Here is a 27,795-nt window from a genome sequence, read left to right as displayed (position 1 = left end):
CTAATTTGTCATGAATAAAAGAAAGAGAAGTCAAATGGTAAACAACTGAAACGTTAACCATGCTTAGTTGCATTTATCCATAGCAGTACTTCATAAGTAGGCAAGTTTCAAAATACAGTTTTTATATTCATACAGTCTGTGCTCAGGGAAGTATTGCATTTTGGTTTTGAAAATATGCATAATTATAGGTGTACTCCCTGAAGTCGACGGAAAGATTTCCACAGACTTGCCTGACTGGCAAGGATTAGTTCTATCAACTTTCTCTCACGGTATTCCTTCAGATTAAAACAAGTTTTTCCTATTGCTTGGGCTATACATTTGTGAGCTTCCAGGAGGTAAGGCAGTAGAAGACCTCCCTGGATTTACGGGCTTGTTCCGGCTGTCTCCTGTATGGAGAAAGATTTGATTTAGTCTTAACATGGACATTTGTGAAATCTGTGTTGTATTTTTTGGAATGTGGCTGGAAAGTCACTTTTGAGTTTCATGTAGCTGGTCACGTTCTTAAATGCTGTATTTTCATGTTCCATTATGGAGCTGTTCCTCGCAAGAGATAACACAGAAATGTTTGAGACTAAAATTCCTGTGCTGTGATATATATATATATATATATATATTTGTTTGTTGTTTTTACATCGGAATGGGCAGAAATTTGAGTTTTTCTCTACTTGGATATGACAGTATCTTTTGACCGAACCTGTCACTGCTAGTCAAGTCGGAAGTGTTAAAAATGACTGATGACACAAGTACAGTGATTGGATTTTTGTAATGTGCACTTATCTCCTAAGATCCACGAATTTTGCTTATATATTTAACATTGTGTATTTGTGTCTTTCCATACAGGCAAAGAACAGTTCTGCAGTATCTGAGGATGGATAAAGACTTCCGCTACTACTTCCAGCACCCGTGGTCTCGCTTAGTTGTGGCTTACTTAGTGATCTTCTTTAACTTCTTAATATTTGCTGAGGACCCAGTATCTCACAGTCAGACAGAAGCCAATGTTATTGTTGTTGGTAATTGTTTCTCCTTTGTAACAAATAAATACCCTGAAGGAGGAGGCTGGAGATTTTTGAAGGTGCTTCTGTGGCTGCTTGCCATTCTCACAGGACTCATAGCTGGGAAATTTCTCTTCCATCAGCGCCTGTTTGGTAAGTTACTTGGTGCACCTACTGAATTCCTGATAACGTCTTTCTGACTTCTCCTTCTAGCTTTCTACTAGTGGCAACTTGGTAAGCTTTGCTATTTATGGCTTTAACTATTTAGAGCTGTAGAAAACTCTGCACATCAAAGCTTAGATCATTGTGGAAATTAATGTCATGTCTACTTCTGTGGGCATAATTCACAATTATTTCAGTCCATAAAGGCCAAAAATAGTGGAAGCTGGCATGTTTTAAATACTTCAGAGGTCAGTGATTTTCAGTATTATAAAAAGACTCCTTTGCATCTTCAGACTGTTTTTTCAACCTTATTAGATAGTTTTCTGAGTGATTTGCAGAAATGGCATTGCTTCTTGGGGCAGCATCACTACATGTCTTATCAAAAGTCCTGTAAGTGGAAGCAAAGGCTTTTGTTAGTGTTAGCAGAGCTGTCCTGAAGAGCTTCCATGTGAAAACAGGAATTCTAGAAAAACAGGACCTGTCTGTCTCCTAGTACAGGAATGAGTGAGTGAGTGAGTGAAATGGAAAGGTAGGAAATGGAAAAAAGCATGTCGGTGAATGCTTTTGCACGCAAGATGTGACTAAACTGGGGAACTTACTGCACATGGACTGACTAAAAGGAATGGAATGACCCTGGATTAACTTGAGACTGAGAATTTAGCTGTAAATACATAAAGATACAAAAATATCTATCATTGTTTTAAATGAATCATGTAGTAAATGTAGAAGATGTTTTTTTCTGGTATTGTTGTATGCCAAGGCTGTCTCTTAAGTTTTAGAGAAAAGTAGAAATCATGGGAAAGATTACTTCAGTCCCACCAGCTGGACTGTTATTTGAAACATCTGATTCTAGGTGTGCTATTGCTGGTCTAGATGAACTAGTCCTATATTCTTATACTGGAAGGACTGTAGGGTGGATGGTTACTGGAGCACCTCGAAGCACATGAGCGATAGCCCATTTCCTTAGTTTGTCTCGTTCTATTAAGATAGACAGAGAGCTGCTATTGTTTCAATAAATCAAATGTAAAGCTGTTATGTCAAGAATGAACAAGCAAAGCAATTTTGAGAAGCTTCTCTTAATACTGACTTCTCTTGAGGCATTTATTCTGAAAAATAGTTGGGCATCTTGATGGCTATTCGGTGGACATTTTACTATAATGTAATGGTAAATATAAAATGTCCCCACAAAGAGGACATTTTACCTTAACTCCTGGATGCTGGAACAAGCACTGTGGCAATAATGTTTTCCACAATTGAGGAATGGTTTTGTTAAATTGGAGATTAGGGAGAAGTAATGAAACTGATAATAAAATTGGGCAATAAACCCTATAGTGAGAGAATTGAGAGGATAAAGGGAAGATTAGAGGCTGACTTGCTCAAACATGACTTGAAGGACAGAACCTTCCACCCAGCAAATGCAGTGCAAGGTACAGTGCTTGGAAGTGGCAAATAGCCAGCACTTTATCTTTTTGTCAGTGAAAAGCTAGACAATTAGTGTAACAAGTTGTTATAGGCTGTGACTTCATAAAGATATGAATTTTTCTTTGGGGAGTATGTTCTAGTCTGACTCTGTCTTCTTTCTGGGTAGCTTATTGTGATAATTCCTTCTGCATTTCTAAGTGTATATCACAGATAGGACATAGCTTAACATAAATTTTAAAGTGGTTGAATCAGCATTGCTGCCAAAAGGAGAAGATCTGCCCAGCCTTCAGTGTCTGCTGCTTTGTGCTTTTGTGCAGCTGCTCAGTGAAACAGGATAGGGAACTTACCCATGTTAGCAATACCCATCTTTTATTTCTGGGAGGATCATATCTCTGGTCATATCAGTATCTGTGGCAGCACAAAGATGGACTCAGCATTGGGCGGAATAACAGGCAAGAGATTCCTACCCCTGATGGCAGTGCTGGCTTATGGGTATTTATGGTTATGGTCTGGGTGACCAATATGGGTGTAAGTTTATCTTTTTAAGTAGCTGCTGCTTCTGTCCTTTTTTTTTTATTACTTATTTATTTTTATTTAATGTTATTTTTCTTTGTGAATAATTGTTTGGAACAATTTTATTTTGTAACGTGTGTTCTTTTTTTTTTTTTCCCCTCTGCTAAATTCTCTTTGTAGAAGAAATGGTGACTGGTTGTTTCTTGTGGTCTGTGTATAACTTCCTGCAGTCATGAAACCAAATAGCACCAGTCAATCTTCCCCTGTCAGATCTTGGCTCACATTGTAGGCTGCAAATTGAAATTGAGAAGGGTTGGTCTGCACATCTCACTTTAGATCAAGAGTAGTGGAAAGGATTTTATTTCTCTGCGCCCTTCCTGCTCTTTTGTCTCTTGACTTCTGTATTTCTTGCTGCTGAGTTTGCATATGGACTAGAAAAATAGTGTAGCAAGATCTACGTCATAATACAGCTTACCATCTTTGACAGCCGTTGTCTGATAGCAATGACTGCCATGAACTACAAAAATTACAGAAATAAGTTAAAGAATGTTGTATTTCTAAAAGTGGAAGGACAAGGGTGCTGCAAACATTATTTAGGCTTTATCTCTCAGAGTTTATAGAGAGATAAGGGAGTAGGTAAACTATATTCCTGAAAGTAGGTATCTCGACTAGAGAACTTGTTGGGATGTTTTCTGTCGATAATATTCATTGCAGGCTTTGAACAGCAACCTCTTCAGGGACTCCTTCAAGACACTGATTGTGACTTAAAACAAGATTAGAGAACAATTACATTTCTTGCTCTTCAGTCCAGAAATAACTTCTTTTGATAAACAACTTCCATTATAAATATTTTTTAAGGAAAACAGCCTTTATCTAGTACATTCTCTATATCTTTATGGCATATGATCAGAAAAAAAAGAATTTTAAAATTGTCTTTTGGCTGTTATCCACTATATTCTTTTGACTCATCACTATGAATATCTTTTATTTGCTTAGATATTTTGTTCTGCCGTACTTTGTATTTTGCAATGGAAAATGAAAGGTCATAGATGAATACTGGAAATTTGGGGAAATAAAAAATAAATATATATAGGCTCCTGTTATTTTTTGTTCTGCGTGAGAGAGTTACTTGAGGCAGGGAAAAGCATCAACTTCTTTGCACTTAAGAGATTTCTTGTTTTCTGCTTGGTTAAAAGCAGAAAGAGCTTACAAACCCACATCATTTGATGACACTACACATTCAGAAAATGCATTCAAATCTTAAATCCCAGCTTAAAATAAATTCCTGAACAAGCTCTTGCACACTTTTCGTACTGCTGTGGGACACTGCCTGGAAAATAGCACAGGGTTTAGTGTGTAGAAAGTGTATGTTTTAGTCGACACCTTCTTGGCATATGCATGGGTTGCAGTTCTGTACTCCAACCTCAGGCCCAAATTCTGAGTTCAGAGGGAGGTTTTTTGACCCAAAATTCAGGCTGTGCGTTTTTTCATCAATATATATAAATATGTTCAATTGTGTAAATATAAAATCACCTTTCATTTGAATAGACTTTCAGCAGTATGGATAAATGTGCAGTATACCTGGAAAAAGAATACCTTAATGTTTTCAGTCCAGCAGTTTCACTTTGTCTGTTTTCCATGTGTAATAACCCTTACTGTATGCTGCATATTAGATACATCAGAGTTTAGAACATACCTATTACAAAATGTGCTTGTTTCTACCTGCCCATCTTTCCAGTTCTAAGTGATTATAAAGACATATTAAATCTGATTAAAAGCCTGTGATTACAGAAACTGGCTTTTATTCAGTTGCCAATGAGTGTGCCTAGATCTATATTTGTAAGAGCCTTTCTAAATGGTGTGGATGGAAGCTAAATACTTAAGATGTTATAAGAAATTATGGAAAACAAGATACATAGAACTAAAGCCATTTTTCTCAAAGTGGGAATTATCATAATACTGCAAGCAAATTAGAGCTGTCGAAGAAGTGTTGGATTTAATGGGTTGTGCTCTTATAAATGTCCACAGTATGCAGTTTATTTAGAATTAAATGATAATCTGAGCTTCACAGACAGTGGAGTGAATAAATAAAGCAGTCATTATAGGAATTGCACTGAGCTGTGGTTGCACACTAATGTTGCAGAGTTTTTAATGGAGAGTAGTGCCATGCTGGGAGCAATTTCATGACAGTTTCAAACAAAACACCCACTGAGGACCTGTTGTCTGGAAGCATTACTCTTTTTGTCAAACATTTTATCTGGAAGGCTGTAAAATATATTGCAAACCCATTATAAACAGACTCTTCAGTGCCTGCTTTTATGCATACATTTAAGTGTGTATCAACTGAGGCCAGGAAAGTATGCAGATTGCAAGAGGAGATTAGGGAGAATGGGATTTAATGAGGATGACAGTGCACAACATAAGAAAAGTTAGTATGTTAGATGGAACAGACAAGGGATAAATTTGTACAATAGTACATACATGATTAATTAGTATCCTGATATATTTGGGGTCATGCTAGTGTAAAATCTGAGCTGTGGTAGTGCTGTTAGTATTGCTGTGACATATCACTTTCATAGCAGTACATGTGCAGCAGCTAATGAATCAAATGCGATCTGTTTAAAAAAAACCCAAACACAAACAAACCAAAGATAGGATTTTTGCATGGTTGTTTTTCAGCCAGATTGTTTCCCGTTCTTGTTTGATAGTAGTTATAAGAACAGTTGTGCCACCATCTGCAGGAACAAGTGATGGATGTATGGCAATACTTCCATAAAATTCTAACCTGAGTGACAGAGCATATTCCTTTCTGCTCTCAGTTCTGTATCTTACTTTATGATAAAATCTGTCATGTAATACCCAGCAAATTTGTTCCTCTTTTTTCTTTTTAATTGATGGCTTCAGCCTAATAGAAAGCAACCAATCTGATAGCTGGTAAAAAAATACTGTCTTCAGGAACCTGTTCACTATGAATTTCAATCATGATCAAGTTAATGCTGTTGAAGGCATTCAAGGTCTACTGTAGTAGCTTCACAGTCAGTTCACCTCTTTTGTTTCCAGTAACATATTGAAGCAATACAATAAGATTATTTTGGTACTACAAAATGTGTGCCAAGGGGCCAATCTAACAGTTTGCTAATAATAACACACAAATGACTGTGAGCAAGCATTTCTGAGAGCCAGAATCTTCAACAAAAAAAAATCATGAAAAGGGAGAAGCTTGCAGCCAGCCACTGAATGGGTGCAGGCTCATCAGATTCCAGCTCTGGCACGTTGCCGGTAATTAAGATGTCAGTTTAAAATAAACTTTACATCAATCTTGAGGGAGGCCACAAGTGACTTTTCAAATATAAATGAAAAGCAAGCCAGTGACCTCCTAATTTCTTTTACTCTTGTATTTTTAGAAGACCTATAACATCTTACTGCGCTTTCTCTTCAGACTCAATGAGAAGACTGCTGTCGTCTGCTCCTAGCATTAGTTGTGGAATCAGTCTCATACCATATTATCTCTGGGTAGTAAATTGTAGAGTTTAATTGGAGAGGTACAGGCAGCAGCTACAAAAAGGTTTTTCTCTCTTCAGTGAAAGCTTTGATTCTAGTGGAGGTGTGTATCCCACTCCTCAAGCAGCAGCGTGAGACTCTGAGAAGAGCTACATGTGTCAGATTGTCTGTAATGGGAAGGCTCTAGAGAATATTTAGCATCCAGTGACTGGAAACTAAAAATAAGTTCATTGCTACTTCATGTTGATGTGTCAACTCTGTGTTTTGATCTTTTTGACATGACTTTCAGATTTTTCTTTGCATTTGATACTGAGAGTGAGTTTGGAATGATGGCTGCCACTTACAGGAATAATATGTCTCAGTTCCCTGATTTCCAGAAATAGAAGTGAGCTTATTTCTAGCATAAGTGGCCTGATGGGCATAGTGCAGGTGAAACCTAGTGGAGGGGCAAATGTCTTCTGTACTTATTCCGTACAGCCAGGAGGTGGAAAGGGGTTAATGTGAAACATCACCTTGCCTTGTGCCCATGGAGTGCTCCAAGGAGAATGTGATCTTTGTGGTCATGCTGTGTCCTTTCAAAGGTCCCCTTAGGCTGTCAGAGTGACATAAAGGTCCTTCACATACCTGACAACATTTCTCTTTGTGTGATTCTGCTTGGACTCCAAGTCAGCGTGTGCATCTGTCTTAAGAACTATTTGTTAAATGGTAAGCGTGGTTTAGAAATTTCTCATAGACATTTTGCCTATGGCAAAAGTAAAAAAAAGAACAAACTAGGGTGATTTTTAGGGAGGAGGGATCAGTAACTGTTCCCTATGGGGCAGGTAGGGCAGTAACCCAGTATTTCTAAATGTGATTGCTGAGGCAGACGAGGCACATAACCTCATTTTAGATGCTGGAAAACAGCTTTCTGTGTTCTTCTTTCTCTCTTTTCATCAGAAGGGGCCATACCCTGTTCCCCACTAGGTAGTCCCTGCCACGTAATGGCAGGAACAACAGAGACTTACCTGCTCTGAGGATTTGCACTCTCCCTGGTACCTCCAAGTGAGAAAGGAGTTTCCCAGGGGCACACTGGTCATTTGGGTAGAGGTAGCAGCAAACCTTCAGGGTAGGGGGAACTGAGGCAGGAACAGTTAAGTGGTGAGTAACTCTTTGAAAGAAGTAATGATCACAGGAGGCTTTTACAAACAAGGGTCTTTTCATCCAAATTTTCTCAAAAGCCTAGTTCAGATAAAGCATTATAATTTCCTTTGTTTTGTGAGTAAAATAAGATGTTCTTACCCATCTACCATGTTTCACTCCAGAGACAGCTGCATTTTATTCCTAAGCCGAGTGAATTCCACCATGTATCACATACCTACCTTCTAGGAGTACTTTAACATTTAATCCACAAGTAACCCTCACTTGTTGCAGCCCAAGCACCAGCATGTTATGGTTTGTCAGTGCCGTTGTGAAGTACACTTAGTGTAGCTATGCAGCAGCCCAGTCTCTGGGAGCAGATGTCTACATAGGTGTTTAGGAGCACGACTCTTCTTTTGAGTTTGCAAGTAAAAGTGATGATGGCAATTAACATTAGTTAGGAGGGTATTTTAATGATGGCAATTGTAATGAGAAAAACACTGTTTTCCTATTTGATTTTAATATCATAAAACATTTAACATGTTTGAAATGGTGGCCTCCATTAAGCTCAGCAAAACAGGAATTTAAGAGTTCTTACATATGCAAATAAAGAGGGAGAAAAATAATTTATTAAGACATGAGTTAAAAATTACAAGCTACAGCCATATTTTCATTTTTGTATGTTGCTTTGTATGCATTGATGGATGTATCCACCTATTAATCACCTGGAATGATTAAAAAAATTAATATCTTTGGCATATTCAAATTGACCATTGAATAAGTTATAGCAAAGTACCTGATTTAGATGTGATTATCAGCTATTTATGATGATGATTTATAAGACATTAAAATATTACAAACTTTATAGGTTAAATGAGTGGTGAGATAAAAATAGAGGAAAAGAAAAGACTGTACTGACAACTCCCAGAATAGTTTCCCAACCCCCAACAATTTGCTCAGAATTCAAACAAAAATATGTCTATTTTTAGATGCCTTTGACAGTCATTCTGAAGACAAATAATAAAAGGTAGTGGTTTGCAGTAGTCTTTGTTCCTGCCTACCTGTAACTAAGAAGCAAATCCTTCTCAAATTTTCACATGTATTCATAAACTCCTGAATTTTCTGACTCCTTCATCCTGCTATTTCTTTTAAGATACTGGGAAAGGTGTTGGTTTTGGCCATTTGCCTCAACCTAGAAAAAAATAAAACTTTTAAAAACCAACTGTTGGTTGAAAAGAGGCAGATTCTTCTGCTTAAGGTCTTCCTATCTTTTAAAATGCTTTGAATTCATCTTTCACTGCAACACTGGAGTATGATCTTTCAAACTGGACAGCTGCTTAGGGCTTTGCAGGCTCACTTACGCACATGCTAAATAATGCTTTCTATTTGTGGGACACTGATGCAATGTGTGGCTACTATGAAGCACACTTTAATTTAATATTAATGCAAAGAAGAAACTAAATCTGTACAAGATTCAGCCAAGGTCAAACATACTAAACAGGTAATAAAGATGAGAATAATGACAAGGAGACAGTGTAAAGAGACAAGACAGTATCGAGGAAGATATTCCTAGAAAGTCACATCAGCAACAGTATTTAATTTTAGTTTACTTGAGAAAAAGGGAACAAGGCCTAAAAATTGAGGGATCCTGGCTTTAATTAAAAAACTCACACAAATATTCTAGCTCTCCTGCTAATCTGTGACAAAAAATATAGATCTTAATTGACTCTTGACTGTGTAATGTACTGGAGTTACAGAAGGTGAAGGAGAGACTGAAAACTAGTATTTTATGTGGAGTTTCTGTGGAGTTCCTGATCTAGGGAATTCAGAGCTTAGCAAAGCATTCAGTTTTGTATTGCTTTCATATAGCAAATAAAAACAAAGTCTGCAAATAGTTTTCTCCATGCCTCCCACTTTGCTGGTGTTCTTCTTACACATACCAATGTTTTGGGGCCATGCTTATGTCCTATGTGCCTCCTGTCTGGCAGCCAAAGGTGGAGCAATTTTTACCTAAATTAGAGGTCACTTTTGTTTGACCTATCTAAATTAAAAAACTAAATCAGAAGTACTACTCTCTTGGGTGTACCTATAGATTTCCATCTCTTAGGCTGCATGTAAAAAAGCAAATTTCTATTGAGACTATGTTGCTGATTGACTTGGTAGTGGCACATACTAGAACAAATAGAGACATCAGTGTTCTCTTCAGAGTGAAATGGGCTACACTGCAGCACTGCTGCCTGCACAGGGTTGCTCCACAGTGTACCTGAGAAAGTATTACCCTCAGTGTTCTACCAACACCCATGAAATCCAGAGAGCCAAAATCCCTTTGGTCTCAAATGCTGTATTATTGTCATATGTTTCCTGCAAAACTCTTATCTGATATCGTGTTCTCTGGTGGTAATTAATACATTTTTAGTTCTTCTGTTTCCATTGATATTGTATAAGTACCTCTCCATAAATCAGCTACTCCAGACAAGACTTCTCCCCTGGAAACAGTTACCCTGTTTGCTGCAGAACACTGGTTCTTCACTCACCTTCTCCTGTGGATAGTGCCCTGGAAATCAGGTTGACACCTGATTCAATTACATTAGAAGACCAAAACTGAGAGATGGACTTTCCACATTACTTACTCTGAGGTATATTCAATGTAAGTATATATTCATCCCCTCTTCTTCATTTTTATAGTTGCAAACCTCCCTCAAGAGAGGCGAGAAGTGCCGTAAAGTCACCTTACACTCTTTTGTCTGGCTGAGGAAGCAAGTTAAACCTGTTCTAGCCATTTTCTTGTTGTGAGGTGTCATGGAGAGGTGATGTCCTTTAAGGACCACTTTCTCAGAGAATGAAGAGCATGTGTATTCCTAAGTATGTCACTGTCACTTAGGTATCTTTGGCACTATGAAAGGCACTATTCATTTTGTGACTAAATAATTCATATTATTTGAAATTGAAGTCCTGTGTAACTAGACCTCTCAAGGAGTCTCAGTAGTTATTTTGTGGCTATTGGAAATGCCTCCAGACAAAATTTATAGTTATTTTTCATAGAATAATTGGGTTCAAAGGGACCTTTAAAGATCATCTAGTCCAACCCCCCTGCAGTGAGCAGGGACATCTTTAACTAGATCAGGATGCTCAAGAGCCCCATCTAACCTGACCTTGAATGTTTCCATGGATGGGGCATCTACCCTCATCATTAGAAAATCTTCCTTTCATCTAGTCCATATCTATTCTAAGACTACCCTCTTTTAGTCTAAAATCATTACCCCTTGTTCTGTCACAACAGGTTCTGTTCCCATCTTTCTTATAGGCCCCTTCTAACAACTGAAAAGCTGCAATAAGATCTCTCTGGAGCCTCCTCTTCTCCAGGCTGAACAACCACAACTCTCTCAGCCTGTCTTCATAGGAGAGGTGTTTCAGCCCACTGATGATCTTTGTGGCCATTCCTCATTCCTTCATGGTCATTACTTTCAGTACATATAAGATGCATTGCATGTAGTCTGACAAGCTATTCCTAAAATAAATGTAACTTTGAAATGAGTGAAGACATTTTTGACTCTACTGAAGAGGTGTGAATTGCTTACTCTTGGAGGGAAAGGATCTTCCTCTGACAGAGCTGGAAACGTTTGGCAGCAAAACTCAGAAAGTGCTTCATAACTTCAAGGAAACAAGTGTCATGTACTGTCTTCTGTGTCTATTCCTTGTCAAGACAATAGTGTCTCAAGATGGATGGCTCTTTTTTGGCTGTTTGAAGACTAAGATACTGTGCACTGTCATGCCACACATAAAACATTCTGGACCTGAAAGCTGCATCATTCATATGTCTTTATTTCTCTTTCTCTTGGATCCTGAAGTATAGAAATTATCGTCCATGTGAAAGTTGGGCAGGTGCCCTTTTTAGAGGTGGAATGCTTTTCTATAGTAGCATTAGACTTCCCAGGGAACAGTCTTTTGCCATATTCAAATATAGAGGTGGGTAGAAAAGGCTTTCATCCCAAACAGTTCACCAGCACCTTTCTGTCTTTTGATCATTCAGACCTGTCTGGTGAATCAAACTCTTATTTAAGTAGCCTCTAAGTTTAGTTGGCTTGCCTCGTACAACAGCCTCTGCAAAGTGCTCCAGTGGAGCACAATACTGTGCTTGCTTCCCTTGTGATACTAAAATTTGAGAAAGGCTACATGCATGTCTCCTTACCAGAAGGAAGCTTCTTCCTGAGTTGTGTGTTTTGTTTTGTTTTCCCTTAGTTTGTAATGGTTTAAACTGTGTGAACTGCATGGTGAATTTATTCGTTTACCCTCTGTCAGTAAAAATGTCCTTTCTAGTGACTGTTGTCTGAGGTAAAAGAGTTGATGAAATCCAGGCTCTCAAACTATGGCCAGACATTGCATTCCTTAGTGGTCACTTTTAGACTTTGTCCAAAGGTTACAGGTAAAAGAGAATCTTGTCTTAGCTGGTCAGTCCAAACTTATTTTCCCGTTTCTTTCCCACTGGGTAATCAAAATCTTACCCAATCCCAGATGACACAAAACTTAAAACTCTTTAGACATTGTACAAGCTGAAGTTTTTTATTAGAAAAACTGGCAATTATTTCATCTCTCAGTTAAGTTTTTTATTGTATATGTGAAGAGCTTACAGAGGCAGCATGTGTGTACCCAGAGGTTATCAGAATGCCTTTCTGGGTATCAAACTAAATCTTAGTTGAGTCTCATATAAGGTTATATATGTAATATGAGTTATAGATGCTTGGATTTCCAGATGCGGTTTGATGTCCTGAGACTGTTGGTGTGGAATTGGTGTAGGTGACATGCTTGTTTGTATGGTTGCCTTACAGCTTTTTTATATGTTGGACTCCCCTTCTGCCTTCGGACTTCAGACAAGCATGCCAGTATCTGTCTAGGGATCCATGGTGCTTTAACTGACTCCAGGAATGGATTTCATGGTCTTGGCAGCACTAGGCTTACAGATGAACTCAATCATCTTAAACATCTTTTCCAACCTAAATGATTCTATGATTCCTAACCTTCAGAAACTGCGGCTCTTTACAATGAGTCAGCTCCACCATGGTTTCCATCTCTCACCTCCAAGCAAAAATAACTGGAGTCCTGCTCAGCTGGGGTTCAGATTTGTCAAAAACCTGAGTGATAACAGGTCTGTTATTCTCATGCTGTGGTAATAATGCCTGTGGCCCACGAGGTCCTGCTGTTGTATTAACAGGGGTGGCTGTTGCAATTGCAATGTGTGTAAACAACGGGCCAGAACCACAGTTATCAGAGGAAGATTAGCTTTGGGAAGCAGTTCAGACGGAAATAATTATCTTTCAACAGAGCAGCACCTTCTAGTGGTGTTGAATGAATATGGCAGCTAGTTAAACTGAGTTCAGGCAATGTAAATATGCTAGGTGAAGAATAGTAATTAATATTTCTACACACTATTTTTGTGATAACATTGGCAGTTCATTTAAAAACAAAGGAAAAAACAAACCTGAGTTTGTTTTTGTTTGTATATACTGTAAAAGAATATATTTGGAAAAATTAAAACATTTTTCAGTTACAGTACTCCCTGCCCTTCTCCACTAGCTTACTAGCATTTTATGCACTTACTGTGAAACAGTATTTTTGTGTGTTTTACTGTGGAACCTACCCACCCTTTGCCTTTTTTTAGTAATGAAAATTTTGGCTCATTATGTCTCTGATTTAGCTCTGGAGGAAATTTGCTATGGAACTGTTATTTTGTCCAAAGTTTTGTTGACTGTTTACACAGGTTCTCCATTCAGTGTATTTCTAACAAAGTTATATTTCTCAGTATAGTATTTGCCATGGTTATTTTTATAAATAAAGTAGTATCAAATGATTTAAAATTCACATATTTGGAATTTACTACTGAATACAGTGGATCTAGTGGTTTAGCTGGTATTGTGGATTTCTACTTTTTCATTTTGTGTGAAGTAAATAATCCTTTTTGGACACCATTATACAGTGTACCTAATACAAATGAATGATATGCTATTTCTAGAAAGGCAAATTAGGATTTATGAGCAGTGCTTAATATTATGTCATTGCAGGAGGTTTGTGCATTAGTGGAAGCTGTGTCTATGAAACATATTCCTACTTAGATTTTCATGGAGTTCCTCTGAATTTTACAACTGTGTGAAAAAATGTCCAATACAGAAAGTCTGGTTTGGAAGGGGATAAAAGAAGATATAACTATAGTTCTGCTTTTTAATTCCTTAAGCATAATCCTGTGTTATCAAAGTAGGGAACTTGACCTTTTTTTCCTTGAAGAAAGTTTTCACCATCTGGAAACTTCAGCCCAGAGTTGAAACAGGTCTTGCAAACATTTAACCAGTGAAAGCGCATCCCATATCACTTGTTTTGGCTGTACCATTATGAAGTAGATTTGTTGAAATAGCTAGTATTTGTGCATCCTCCATCCCATGGTAGGAGGGCAAAAGGGTGGTAAGACAGCTGGGCACCTGGAGTGAAGTTAACAGAGTTGGGGTTTGTCAGCTGCTTCTGTAACAATGGACACAATATTCTACAAAATATTTCAAGTGCCACTCAGTCCCTCGTTAGAAATATGGCTGCCTAGCTCTAAGGCTGTTTTGAGGCTGGTGGAATAATAATCAGCTTTCCTGTGTAAGATCTGTGCAGCTTGCAGGACATACTATTACTGATACAGGACTTGATTAAGTGATTGTATCCCTTTTTCGTGCTCAGGCAAGTGACTGTCCAGATGCATATACAGGTGCTAGATGAGAAGTATATAGCTAATGAAAACAGTGGTTTTCACCAAGTCTGAAAGTGCTCAGGTCTAAGTATGTACAGCCCTATTTCATTGTAGGCTAGGGAGTTGTCTTTCTTGTCACTGGAGTACATTTCTTGGTCCCACAGCATCAGTTGCCCAGTTGCCTCCTGTGTTGGAAATGCAGACCTGCTGTGTAACCCCTGGGGCTCCCGCTTCTGCACTCTGAGATTTAGTCACGGTGTCGGAAACAGACAACATGGTTGCAAATACTTGTTGAAGTCAAGAAGCAAAACAAACTCCATGCTTAATCTGCACATGCTGAGATTAAATCAGAAAGATTGTCTCTGGTCAGAGTTTCTTCTTCCTTTGCATACCTTACACTTCTGAAAAGAACTAGAGAGAAGGAACCTCCTGTGTATGACTGTTCAGCTGACAAGTGGATGTAGACAAAAAATAGTGTACCCTGTGCTTGACTACGAGAGAGTCTAGTTCATTTTTTTTTTTTTATTAGAATGAGCATTGTTTCACTTCCTTTGAAACTCAAACTCTTTCTGTTAGGACACCTGCTGTCTCCTGTATTTGACCAAGTGACTACTTTTTTGCCTTCAAGAAATGTAAATCTCTTCTCTCTTGCTCGCTGCCAGCATTGGATGGCTCAGCATGCACAGTTAGTAGTGACCCTCACATTCCCTGCACTGCGTCCCAGAGCCAGCACTGCTCACCTTAGTCCTGTAGCAGTTCTGGCAAAGCTCGTGGTCAAATCTAAATCTCCTTTGAGTTCCGGTTCAGCCCTGGGGTTACTTGTGGGTGGCTGTTTTCTGTCAACCTCCACTTCATGTGTTTGATAGAAAGGGGCCTTGCTCATTCACATCAGGCTAAAGGTTTATTATTCATATTTGCTATTATTTACACATACCGAGCTATTTACATATAAATATATTCAACTGTGTTTATATTTTTATATGTTTACATTGGAATCAGGGTTGCAATTTAATGTGCCAGAATACTGCATTTTGGACCACTTACCAGAATGAACATTTGTAAACCTATAGCTGCTTCTAGATGGATGACAACAAAACTGCTTTATTTTTCTGACTCAGAAATGCCTTATAAATGTTTATTTTAAAAGACGATATGATAGATTGTAAACAAGTCTATTTACTGTTAAAGGTAAGCTTGTGAATCAGTTTCAGTACAGTTTCAGGAGAAACAAACAAACAGTATAGAAAAAAAAGTAATTATTTTGACATAAATAATTGTGACATAAAAGTCTTTGCAGACAATCGCTAAACTGGTATTGAAAAACACAGGTAGCAGTACTGCCCTTCAGAGTTCAGCATCAGTATTATATGGGATATAAATATTGCTGTTTCTTTCACCTACTGTGATATTTGGATTCCAATTAATTCAAAGGAAAAGGTAGTTTCTGTAGGCACCATATTTAAGATGATGACACATTGTAGCTCTAAAATTAAAAAAGGAGGATCACAAAATTACTTATAGGTCTGGCAGTTTAAAAAGCAGCTTTCTTAAAAATGCTAAAAATTCTGAAAGAATAAAGAGCAAAAATATAATTAATACTTACATGCTCTCTAACCAACTTTTGTTATACAGTGAGGACATCTGTTATTTTCACATTCATTTTATAACCTGGGATACAGTCACACAGAATTAAAAAATCTACATCTCAAGAACAAAAGTGTTAGCAGTTTCTATTGCTCTTGCAGGGTTTTCAGTTCCTTCTGTACTAAAAAATGTTCTAAAACATTATAGGAAATCAATATCTATTTTTACAGGTTTCCTTTTAACTGCATCAGCACAATTGTCTATACCTGAAATAATAACATCAGTAAGAGTAAAGTCTGTAATTAAAATTATATCTTGAATCTGTATAATGGAAATTGACAGATGAAGAAAAATTCAGAATTAATCCTGCCCACACACTGTAATTCTGTCATAGCTGTAAGTCTTCCCACTTTATCTGCGTTCTACAGCTTTTTCACAACAGCAGCTTGAGGTATTGCATCTAGGTAGTAGCCAAGGGGTAGCAGCAAGCAATCTTCAAACACTGCATGGCATGTTGGAGGAAAGCAGAGCACTATGCATCTTGCCTCCATACTCCTCTGCAGTTTTAGTTCAGATCAGGCCCTTGAAACCACCAAAATCAGGTAAGACACGATGCAGAAGCAGCCTGATGGAAAGACATCTGGCTACTGATGTTGGTCTTCTGCTCAGTATTGGCTGGAGTGGTAGGAGAGCAGAGATCCTCGGTTCCTGTTGCCCTGGCACACAACGTACTTTGCAAGGACATTACTTTTCTGGCTAGGTCAGTACCTGAGACCTTGGATATTACATTTGATGACATTAGGCTGCATTTTACCTTAGGCTGCAAAACCTGAGAACTGCAGTGCTCCCTGATAAAGGTTCACCTTTCTGAGTCAGAGGGAGACCCATCCATGCTGGGTCGTATGAAGAGGAAGGGACTGAGCTAGTAAGAGTTAAGCTGAGAGAAGGCCTAGACAGATTACGTGAGGAGGGCTACAGAGGTGGTGGGTCCCTGCACAAGGGCTGGCATGTCACATCACCTCTGACTGCAGGCTCCAGGCACAGCATGGGGAGGCTTGGCAGCCCTGAGACAAGCCCTGTTTCTCTGAGGCAGGAGCAGAGAAGATACATTTCCCTGCAAGGAGGATGGTGGGCTTAGCCAAATTACCTGCCTCTGCTGTGGTTCCTCTAGCTGCAGAATCAGTCTAGGCATTTTTTTTCTTCTGCCTAAAGAGCTTTGGCTTCCACTGATGAAAGCAGCGTACAAAGGTGAAGTATTTTGACTGCCTTGTGGTACTGTTTGTCATAGCTTTTGGCCAAGCGAGGTGTTTTTGAGGCATGGGAAAGAGAAACTTTACTATCAGAATGTATTAATTTATGTATATTGAAAGGATAACCACACTTTCAGGAACATTTGAACATTTTTATTTAAATAAGGTAAGCTCATGTCTTAAGTGTGAAAATATCAGGTAGTTTGTGACATAAGAGTATTACAAAGGCAAATGGAGAACAGTGGATGCATAAAGATGGTTTTCCTTAGACAGCAGCTTTGAGGCACGTGTAGCAAAATTAACCTGTTCAACTTAGAGGTTTTCCTTTTAACAATTTTTGCTTGCAAAACAATGCAGAATTTATGGTAGTAAATTACAAAGTCGTTTCTCTGACCACAACTGTGCACATACATAACCAGTCAAATTTTTCAGGCCATGGTGTATATTGTATTCATCTAGTATATTACAAAAATGTCCATCACACTGTTTACAGTTCAGAATCTAGATATTGTTCTCAAAAGCTATCCTTACCTTGCAGTAAGTTTTGTAGGCTAAAACATTATTACAACGTTCAATAATGTGTTCAAACTCTTTATAACAGTTGGACATTTAATTGGATACTGTGTCCTCAGATTTAATGCAAACAAAGATCTGTGAGAAACCAGAATTGCAACATACTTGTTATAGTAGATGTTGACTTTGGATCTTAGCCGTTCAGTTTATTGCTTGCGTATTGTAGCAAAATGGAATAAACTTTTTAAATTTTATTTGTTTATGACATTCTATCTGGAGAATGTTATAATAAAACATTTTAGGAGCATGTCTTTCCAAATAAAAATATGACCAAGTAAATATGAACAGATGTCTTGTGCATTTTAACTCAATTTTTAGAAAACCTTTGATTTCAGTCAGGACAACATGAGCATTAGTTCATCTTAGTTGAACAAAAATGCTTTTAAAAGTGTGCTTAATTGATTATAAAATCACTTATGAACAGACAAATGTATTGAAGGTTTGTCAGCTACTAGGGTGTACTTGCAGCTGTGTGTCATGAAGAACATGACACATGGAATAGCTGAGGGTAAGAGAGGGAAGGATTTTTCATGAGTTTTGCATCCTGAAGATGATTTTTAAAGATTACCCAGTGCCTTTAGACTCAGCCCAGCACAAGGCATGTTGTGTGAGATGCCCGGGCCAAGGAAGCAGATGACAGAGGCACTGTGATGTAGATACTTTTTGTAGGAATGCCCCCATCTTCTTTTTTCCCTTCTGTTCTTCATTATTCAGAGTTGGTTTGAAATAATCCTTTCAGAAGCATAAGATGTTTTCTTTACTTTTCCTTCCATTTTTTTTTCTCTTGATGTGTGTGATTTATGGCTTTATTGATAGAAAATTAATGCTATTTATAGTACTGTGTGAAGCATGTAGGATTGCATCCAGCTACAGAAACAGACACAGAGGCAAGGATTTACTCTTTTAACACAGTTTATTCCATATTATTCTTTCAGTGACACACAAAAAGGAACAATGCAGAAAAACAGACTTATTAGGGTTTCAGTCCAGTTTGTCCCTTGTTCTGCAGGTGAGCCCAGAGCAGGGAACTGAGGAGTCCACCTTACTCAGTCCTACTTTAGGGAACTAGAGGAGTCTCCAGCTTGCTCCTGCTTGTCCCTAGCAAAGAGTTTAGAGCAGGGCTACCATCCATCCTGCCTGTATCTCTTGCTCAGATTCCTGGGGGTCAGGGAGGATCAAAGGAGACACAGCAGAAATCAGTATTGCCTTGATACATGCTATTTCATGGCAATTTTTATCTACTGAGTTGGCCGAGATCTGGATTCTCCCCTGCAAAAGCAGGTCCCTGTGCTTCCCTGGTCCTTCCCTGGTCCCTGGCACAGTGTGGTAAGCACTCCTTGACACTCTCTCAGGCTCATGATGGCACTTGCTGGCGTTGCCTCACTGTGTGTGCCCTGGACTGTGCAGCTTTTTGGTAGGGTGATGCTGACAGAAGGTAAGAAGCATTTCAATTTACATCTTTCTGTGTGAGTATACTGCATAGTCCAGTCGTACTGAGAATAAAAAGGTCATTCTTGTTCAGTTAAATGCATTTTATGTTCTGATTACCTGGCCAGAATGAAGTTTCTCCCTAGCATATTTTTTGAGTCAGGTTCTCACACTGACTTTAAAGCATTTACCTACTGTTGCCTTAGTTTTCCTTTTTACACACTGAGACACAGGCAGAGAAACCCCAGACTTTGCTTGAGGATCTCTGCAATCTGCATTAATACTGATTGCAAAAGGCATTGCATATAAGCTGTGGAAGGGCTATCTGTGAAGCTTTTTAGTTACTATATTTGTCTTGAGCTGTTTGGAGGCTTTCTATCCAACCTTTAACTGAAATTTTTAGTTTTGTTCTCATCAACTTTGGGTACTTCTGAGCACAGGCTGCACTTATAGGTGTTATGAAGGCAGCACTTCAAGAGGAAGCAGTTCCATTTTTTTTCCAAAATCAGGAAGTGACTTTGATGATATTTTTCATGATTTTTTCAGAGTTTAGTTGTTCTTTCTGTATTAACAATAAAAGATCTTTCTAATGATAACTTGCTTAATATGTAATAATAACATTAACATCTATATAGTAGATACTATGCAGTGCGAATAAATGATCTGTCTGAACACAAAAACAACTGGTTTGCTGTTAAAAATCTCTAGAAAATTGAGAAGCTACTGGTGTAAGCCATTGTTGTCTTTCTCAAAAAATCTCCCATATTAGAAGTCTTGGCAGGTACAACCTGAGAATCTCTGCGTCCTAAGAGGTGTGAAATTACCTTTTTTAGCCCAGGACTGCAGTGGGTTTTCACATTTAATTTTGTGTCTAGAAAAGCGTATTTTGATTTCACATTTAATTTTACCCAGCCCAAGCACAGGCAAATTAACTTGCTCAAAAGCAATACAGAGGTCGAGAAAGGAGGAAGAAAGAAAGAGTGTAGCTGTACCTTTAAAGACAGATTGAAAGATAAAATAGCAAGTGTTTGATTTTGGAAACAGCTTACTGTTTACAGTCTTCCGTGCAGTCTGCTGGGAGCAATAAAGTCATTTAGTCATGAGGTTCACACTAACCTCTCCTCTTCTAACTCTTATCATGCTGAGAGCACCTTTGTGACTAAACAGCCCTGACATAGTTTCTGTGTCAAGCTGAGAGATAAGTGTCTGTTATAGTAGGTAATTGCTGATGGGTGCCCCTTCATGGATTAAAAAAGTCTCTTTCTTAAGGAAGCCAATGCATTGTTAGTAACCCTGTCATGTTTCCAGTAGACAACTCATGCATTTAAAAAAAAAAAAGCATTTTTCTTTTAAAGTAAGAGAAATTGAAAGATTAAGAAAGTATCAAAGAAATAAAGCAGCACTTACAATGAGGTGAGTACATAACTCCCCTGCACGGAATAGAGGTGTGCAGTTTTGTTACAAGATCCTGTGAATTTTCTAGTACATTCAAATACATGTGTTTCAGATTACAGGATTATTCTTCATTTCATGTCAGTTATAGAAAATTAAAAGAAACATTGTTCTAGATACTACATATACATATATATTTACTGAATACAATTGAAACATACAGCAAGAGAGATGTAATACCCATGTAGAACTGAATTATTTTCACATAGAGACATGTGAGGACAAAATTATATTAGAACTATGGAAATTAAGGAATTAAGACTGTACAAAGTATATTAAAAAGTACTTTGTCACTCATAACTTCAGAAAATAAAATTAATGTGCTGCATGGACTTTTGTAATTGAAAAGGTAATATGTGGGACTTGGCAAGAAAGCAGGTCAGCAGTTGGTTGATTATGGAACATGATTATTATGCCCATACAATGTGCTGATATTTAATGACCCTTGAAGGTGGATGTTTTGATGACTATATATGGTGCTATTTTCATGATTAAAATTCACTGTACACTAATCACCTTAGACTGTCTTGAAGCTGTGATGCCAAAACCCTAAATGAACAGAAGCAGCACTCCTGTGTGGCAATGCCTCATACTCTTAATTGCAGCTCAGGCACCTCAGTATTTCAGAGCTTTTCCTGTGCATCCTTCTCCCTGTTGATGAGTTCAGAGCTCATGGCAGAACAGCATGCTCCCCTGAAGCAGAACATCTATGAGAAACATCTGTAATTGCCCAGGGTTTTGGGGACACCACCAGTGTGCCCTGACTATTGGTTTGGAACCCCTGCTGCCTGGGGGGAGACTTAACAAAGCTCTTCAGTCTGAGCTTGTTTGCTGCACGATCAGATTCACTGTGCCTGTGACTATCCTCAGTGAGGGATATCTCACTATTTATGTTTTGTTTGTTTGTTTTCGGAAGTGTGCTGCACTTACCTGTGGTAATGAGTCTCCACTGGCAGCATCAGTGGAACTCTAGTGCAAGCAGCATTAAAATGAAGTACTTGTAGAAAGCCTCCCTGCATATGTTCAAGAAGTTCAGCTGTAAGCATCGTAATTGTTATTAATTGCACAGTCCAATCACAGCAGCACATACAGACAGACAAAAGAGTCATTAGCAGAAACTGTAAGAGGGCTCAACACTGTGCTCTTAATCTTACTGTGTTTTCCTGGCCAAGAATTAAAGTAGCTACTTAGAACTTTTCTTCATTTTTCATTCTGTGTTGCATGGGTGTACAGGTAAGAAGTGCTACTTCACAATAAATCAAGGTATAATTATGACAATAATATTTAAAATGCCAGCTTTGTAAAGCCAGGAGTTGCTGGTGTTTCTTTCCACAGTGTTTTACTCTGCAGTGCTCTGTATTCTTGCTGATTCAAGAGATCCCTGTAAAATACAGGAGACCAAATTTTAAACAAGTCTGTTGACAAAAAGCCAAATGGACACTGAGAGATGCACGTCTCTGTAGACTGATGTTTAAGTCATTGTTCTTGGGGGCAGAGCAATGTCTCTTACCCTTCGTGTCAGGCAACAGCAGCACTGGCATTTGGGGTAGCATTTTATACTTTTAATACTTTGGTAGAATGTCTTATTTGCTGCCGTAAAAATGATTGGGTCAAGGCAGCTGTTGATGCTGCAGATGATCTCTGTGACTTTATAAATGGCATTTAATACGCTTATGTTCCCACAGGGTGGTTGACAGTTGATTCTGTAAATCAGTATCACTATCATCATAACATGGTAGGGTATGAAAGAAAGAGCAAATACAGTCATAGTGGCGGAAATCAGTAGCAGAGGTCTGACGAGCCTGTTCCTTCCTGGCTGCCGTTTGCTGAGTTGCAGGAGTGCTTTGAGAGTCAGCATATAGCATGTAAAGATGACTGTGACTGGAATTAGGAATCTCAGGACAATCTTGGAGAGCGTGAATAGCACTGCGAATTGCAAAGGTCCTTCGTTGCCGTCCAGGGAATCTGTGATGTCATAGGGTCTTCTGGCTGCGACTGTGTGGTAGATCTCGGGCATCGACGCGATGACTATGAAGAGCCACACCGCCATGGTACAAACCACAGCCTTTCCTTTGTCCCACCATGCCAACGAAGAGATGGGGTGGACGGCACCTATGTATCTGTCAAAACTGATGAGTGTCAGGAAATAGACGCTTCCATAGATATTAATACTAAAAAATAGTCTTATGATCTGATAAAATGCCTGACTGGGATAGACAGCTAACTTCTGGAAACTATAGTATACTGAAAAAGGTGCCATGAGAGTCCAGGTAAAGTCACACAGTGCCAAATTAAAGAGAAATACTGTATTGCTAGTCCATGTCTTCATGAAGTACACATAATGTCGTAGTGCAAGTATATTGCCTAGAAATCCTACTAATAAAGTGAAAATGCATGTCAGAATCAGCAAGTAACAGTACCACTCTGGCTTAGAATTTCCGTTGCAAATGAAAATAGTGCATGTACCATTCATCATCTTTCCATGAAGTATACCTGAAAGGAAAAGAGAGATCAACAGCTTTTAAAAAAAAAAAAAAAAATTTAAAAATTATTTATATATATTGGACTTAAAATGAAAACTTAAGTTAAATCCAGTATATTTGGACTGGCAAATAAATTCAGAATATGGTATGATGTACAAGCTCTCCTCCATCTGAAAAAAAATCTGAAGTCCAAGTAGCTAACACTTAAAGCTTACTCCACAGGACCAGCACAGGCATATGTTAATGATTTTTATCCAAACCTTTATATCCTGTCCAATATTTATTGTAGTGTATGACAGATGAGAGAAAAAAAATCATGCACCCTCAGCAACAGCAGCATCCTCTTGCCCACTAATGTATCTGTGTCCCTTTTTGGAAGAAGCAGAGGAGAAGGCAGCAGGACAGTGATTTTATCTAACTCTTCATGGCTCTGTTGGTCTCACTCTATGGCCCAGTTTGTATGAGTACCCATTACAGAATATCTGGATATAGAGCTGCAATGTATTTTTCAAAGCAAGGTTTTTATGCTTGTAAAGTCTTACGTTTAATCCCAATGATTTCGTCGTTCTAATAAAAACAAAATAAAGGCTGGGCTATTCTGCCAGAATGAGCTGTCACCAATTGCAGGTTATTATATTTCTAGAACCACTCTCCAAATGATGGAGCAGATGCCAAACTGTAAGGTCTGTCCAAGTAGGAGCTTTGTATGAGGCTCATCCGAACAGCCATTTATAGATCAGAATCTACTACAGTGCTTTACAGGATGACAGGATGCAATTTTATTCAGTACAAACCACGCTTTGAATGAAAGAAAGGGCTTTTTTCAACATGTTATTGATTCCTTAAAAATTTTCAAACAGCTTCAACCATAGTAGTGGGTTTTTTTTTTTTTGAATTTAATATTTTGTTTTCATGTCAGCCTTAGTACAACATGAATTTTCCAAAGCTATTTTCACGGATACTGGTCAAACTATTAATAAACACGAGCTACAATTAAAAGTTGCTAAACAGAGACTACATTATTGTGCTTTGCAAATGTTCACCCAGGCAGTGAACTGACAAAAAGCTAGTTCAGGCTGTACTCAACAAAATTAGGAAGGCAAGTTGTTTCTCTAGAAGCTCATCAACAAAAGCAGTCAAATGACTTTCCAGAAATCGAATATGGTTAGAAAGCCATCTGTTCTACTCACAGTTTATTTCACAGGTGGGGAGAATGTTTGCTCACTAAATGTATTTTGTTAAATATTGAAGCACTGTACTTTAACCTAGGGTAGCTGTACTGATTCTCTTTCCCTACTCTCCTCCATAGCCTTTGTGAATATAAAAAATTGTACAGACTTTGTGGAATATTTTTCTTCAGCTGAATTTCATTAAATAGCCCTGTAAGTCCTTTAAACTGTAGCCTCTCTAATAGGTACAATGCAGTTATATTACAATGTATTAAATTAAAAGGGCGTTGAATATGTTTGGCAAGTTATCTCTTCCTAAAATGCTCTTGGCTAGAGGTCACGTGTGCTTTTAATTGATTTGTATTTCCTACCTCTCTGCTTTCTTTTTCAATAATTACAAATGAAGGCACTAAGCACTTGATTCCAAGTTGTGTTGGCAGTATGAATGAGCCCTGAAGCGGCTACAAACGCTGCAGCCATTGCTGAATGAGGGAATTGTAGTGCCAGGTTCCTGGTCTCATCAAGCTCCTGGAAGGCGACTATAGATAGGTGTAAATAGAGGCAGAGGGGCAACTGTGCCAGGTGCCCCACCTTGCTGCAGGTTGGCTGCATAAAGCCTGGATATGTAGGTTTGTAACTGCATTAGGGCAGTTACAAGCCTGAACTGATAAATCCCCTGTGCCCGTCATCACCTTCAGAGTACTGGACTGCGCTCGGGGCTGAGCTACATGAAGCTAGTTATGTAGCTGGAAGGGCTGGAGCTGCAGAGCTGGGAAAGGTGGATCTGGAGCTCAGAGAGTCATTAGAAAATACGTCTGTGTTTGTGTAGACATTTCCCATGTGTCCACCTTGAAATTCATATTTGAGTTGTCTAAAATATTCTTACTGTCTCCTATTAATTCTTTGTATTATGGTAGAGCTTAGAGGCTGTAACCACGGCTAGATTTTTGAAACTCTGCTTTACAACTAGATGCGAGTGACTTACAGGGTGGACATGGGAGCAGGTACAGGGGTAGAAAGAACCTTTCCTGAGGCAATGTAATAAGCAAGAGAAGAATACAAGGAGTTCAATCCTCAGCTTCGTTCTCTAACTAGAGCTCCTGGTCTTCCATCAGAAGGACATGAATCCTTGCACAGTCGGGACCCAGTTTCATTGCATGCAGGAAGACAGTCAGCATGCCCTGCTAGATCCCGAGGCCATTGGAGCCACCTGGATGTCTGGTAGAGCTCCATAGCTGCTGAAATGATTTTCAGAAGTGACGTGTTTTTAGATCAGACAGTGGTGAATTTTCTGTCTTACCATCTTTGCACCAACAGAGTAAATCAAGCTACGGGATGTAACTAGATCATCTTCACAATGGCCAAAATTTTGCATTTGTAGTTTAAAATAACTTTATTTTTCTGAACACTTCTGTGTTCAGTTCCTAGTCCATGTATTCTTAAAGTCAGCCAACACACATACACACATCTTAACAAAGGCAGAATGAGCAACAGCACCATGACATTATGCTGTGACAGATGAGTAGTTGCAAATAGTTTTAAGGCTGACCAAGAACAGACTTGCCAGACTTAGATGAAAGTAGGATTGGGTTTTCAAGGATAAAAAATACTTCAAATTTATTGAAATTAGTTTTTCAGCTGAACAATGTCAGCCACTGATGGCCATGGCCATCAACATTAGATGGACAGAAAGAGCAATCACATGATGGGGCGTCCGGAATTAAAGGTATACCTCTGATTGAATGAAAGGCTTGATGTTGGAATATTGCATGTATGTCCAGGAAAGGGTTCAGTTTTACAGGCTCCGTTACTCATAATGAAGGCAAGAAAGCATGCTACATTAATGGGTAAGAATTCTGTGTTTCTCTTGTTTCTGCTTCTGCAGCCTAATGAATCCAGCCATCTTATGGTCTGTAGATCTAAAGTTGCTAGAAAAGCTTTAGTTTTTTAAAAAATTACCCATTTGATTGACTCAGTTTTTGTAACTGGCTATTGATTTGTCTCTTCTCCTGGACCTGAAGGACATATGGCTTAGATCTGTGACTCTCTGACAGGGAATACCTACAAGCTCCTCTGTCACTGTCCCTGGCAGCACCTGCACACTATTACAGAAAGTCAAGTGGGTTTCACCTGATGAGCTTATTTGCTGCCTGGTTTGTTGTAGGGCTGGACATCCTGAAGTCTCTGCTCCCTTGTGTTCTCCTTGCACCTGTGATGTGGCCACCAAAGTCTCGGAGTAGATAGCAGACTTTGTTTCAGTAAAAAATTACTTTTTGAGGAAACTGCTGTTGGAGTTAAGAAACGCTGTGTCACCAAAAAGAATCTTGTTTTGTATATCCCTGGTAGATATTCACATGGCATTTGATTTGCATTTGCAAAGTTCCATTAGGTTTAGCGCATTTGTTTATTTTAAAAAAAAATCTAATTTTGTATGTGTAAATATATTCTAGGAAACATATTATTCCCTGTCATGGCTGTGGGGTTTATTTTTACATTGTTAACGAGGTCAGAATAAGCAATTAATTTGGCTTGAATTAAAAAAAACAACAACAACAACAAACAAACCAAAAAACCAAACCGAAACCAAAACACCAAAACCCTGAGTTAACAGCTTACATTATGTAATTTTATTCCTTATCTACTCTCTTTGCCCCTTGCCCCTTTTTGCTTGTTATTCTTTATAGCAGAAGCTTTAATTTTACATGAACTGTTTTATTTGTTGTCTGAGAATTTTGCTTTTCCATTTGCAACTGTATTTTAATGCCCTACAAATCTATTCCACTTACTAGATAGGTTTTCCAAATTTCTGACTACTTCTGACTATTCAGACACCAATATACTTCCATAAGTGCTCTCAAAACGTAGTCTTTTAGCTCATTTCATCAAATTAATAAAGCATTATACAGCGAGTTCTAGGTTTTGTTTTAAAAATATCAAGCATTATTTGCAATTTTTACTTTAATACCTTACTTTTTTGGTAGTCATCTCATGCATCCCCTTTATACATTCAAATGAATTGATATGAAAGGATATATCATGCAATATGAGAATTAAATAAAACATTTCACATATTTAAGTTCACCTGCATTTGGCATATTACACCTACTAATATGATGGGAACAATAAGTACTATACAGCGGTATTTGTATGCACTTAGGTAAGTAGGTTGTGCTGATATCCAATTTCTTCGTAATGACTCAATTGGTATTATTATTAAGCTGCTCTCTTTCATTAAAAAATGATGCTCACGTACTTGCTTGAGAGTTAATGAAGTCCTATATGGCAAACGTAGCCTATGGTAGAAGGATAGTTAAGGTGTAAGAATTTGCCTACCAAAGACAGTTATTTGTGAAAAAGTACTTTTAAGAATCTGGAATATATACATATATGTATGTATTAATCAGTGTGTAATAGCTAAATAGGAAAAAT

At 38.3% G+C, this 27,795-nt stretch overlaps 2 protein-coding genes across 2 annotated transcripts in view; one reads left to right on the top strand and one right to left on the bottom strand.

Moving 5' to 3' along the window:
- Positions 1-868: 868 nt before the first annotated feature.
- The window catches only part of LOC103769713 (transmembrane protein 117-like), a gene marked incomplete at its 3' end in the record, with an annotated part of 91,929 nt that continues 65,002 nt past the window's right edge, over positions 869-27,795 (top strand). The window contains exon 1 of the mRNA XM_008936937.1: positions 869-1,145. Coding sequence (XP_008935185.1) covers positions 869-1,145 — 277 coding nt within the window. The remainder of the gene's footprint in view (positions 1,146-27,795) is intronic.
- Positions 22,186-22,764, bottom strand: LOC103769712 (P2Y purinoceptor 4-like). The gene has a single exon (XM_008936936.1). It carries the CDS (start codon positions 22,762-22,764, stop codon positions 22,186-22,188), a length of 579 nt encoding a protein of 192 aa, XP_008935184.1.

This window comes from Merops nubicus, unplaced genomic scaffold (assembly GCF_000691845.1).
Source record: "Merops nubicus isolate BGI_N331 unplaced genomic scaffold, ASM69184v1 scaffold5033, whole genome shotgun sequence".
NCBI lineage: Eukaryota > Metazoa > Chordata > Aves > Coraciiformes > Meropidae > Merops > Merops nubicus.
The sequence above is the reverse complement of the archived record's forward strand: the minus strand, read 5'-3'. Positions and strand labels throughout refer to the sequence as shown.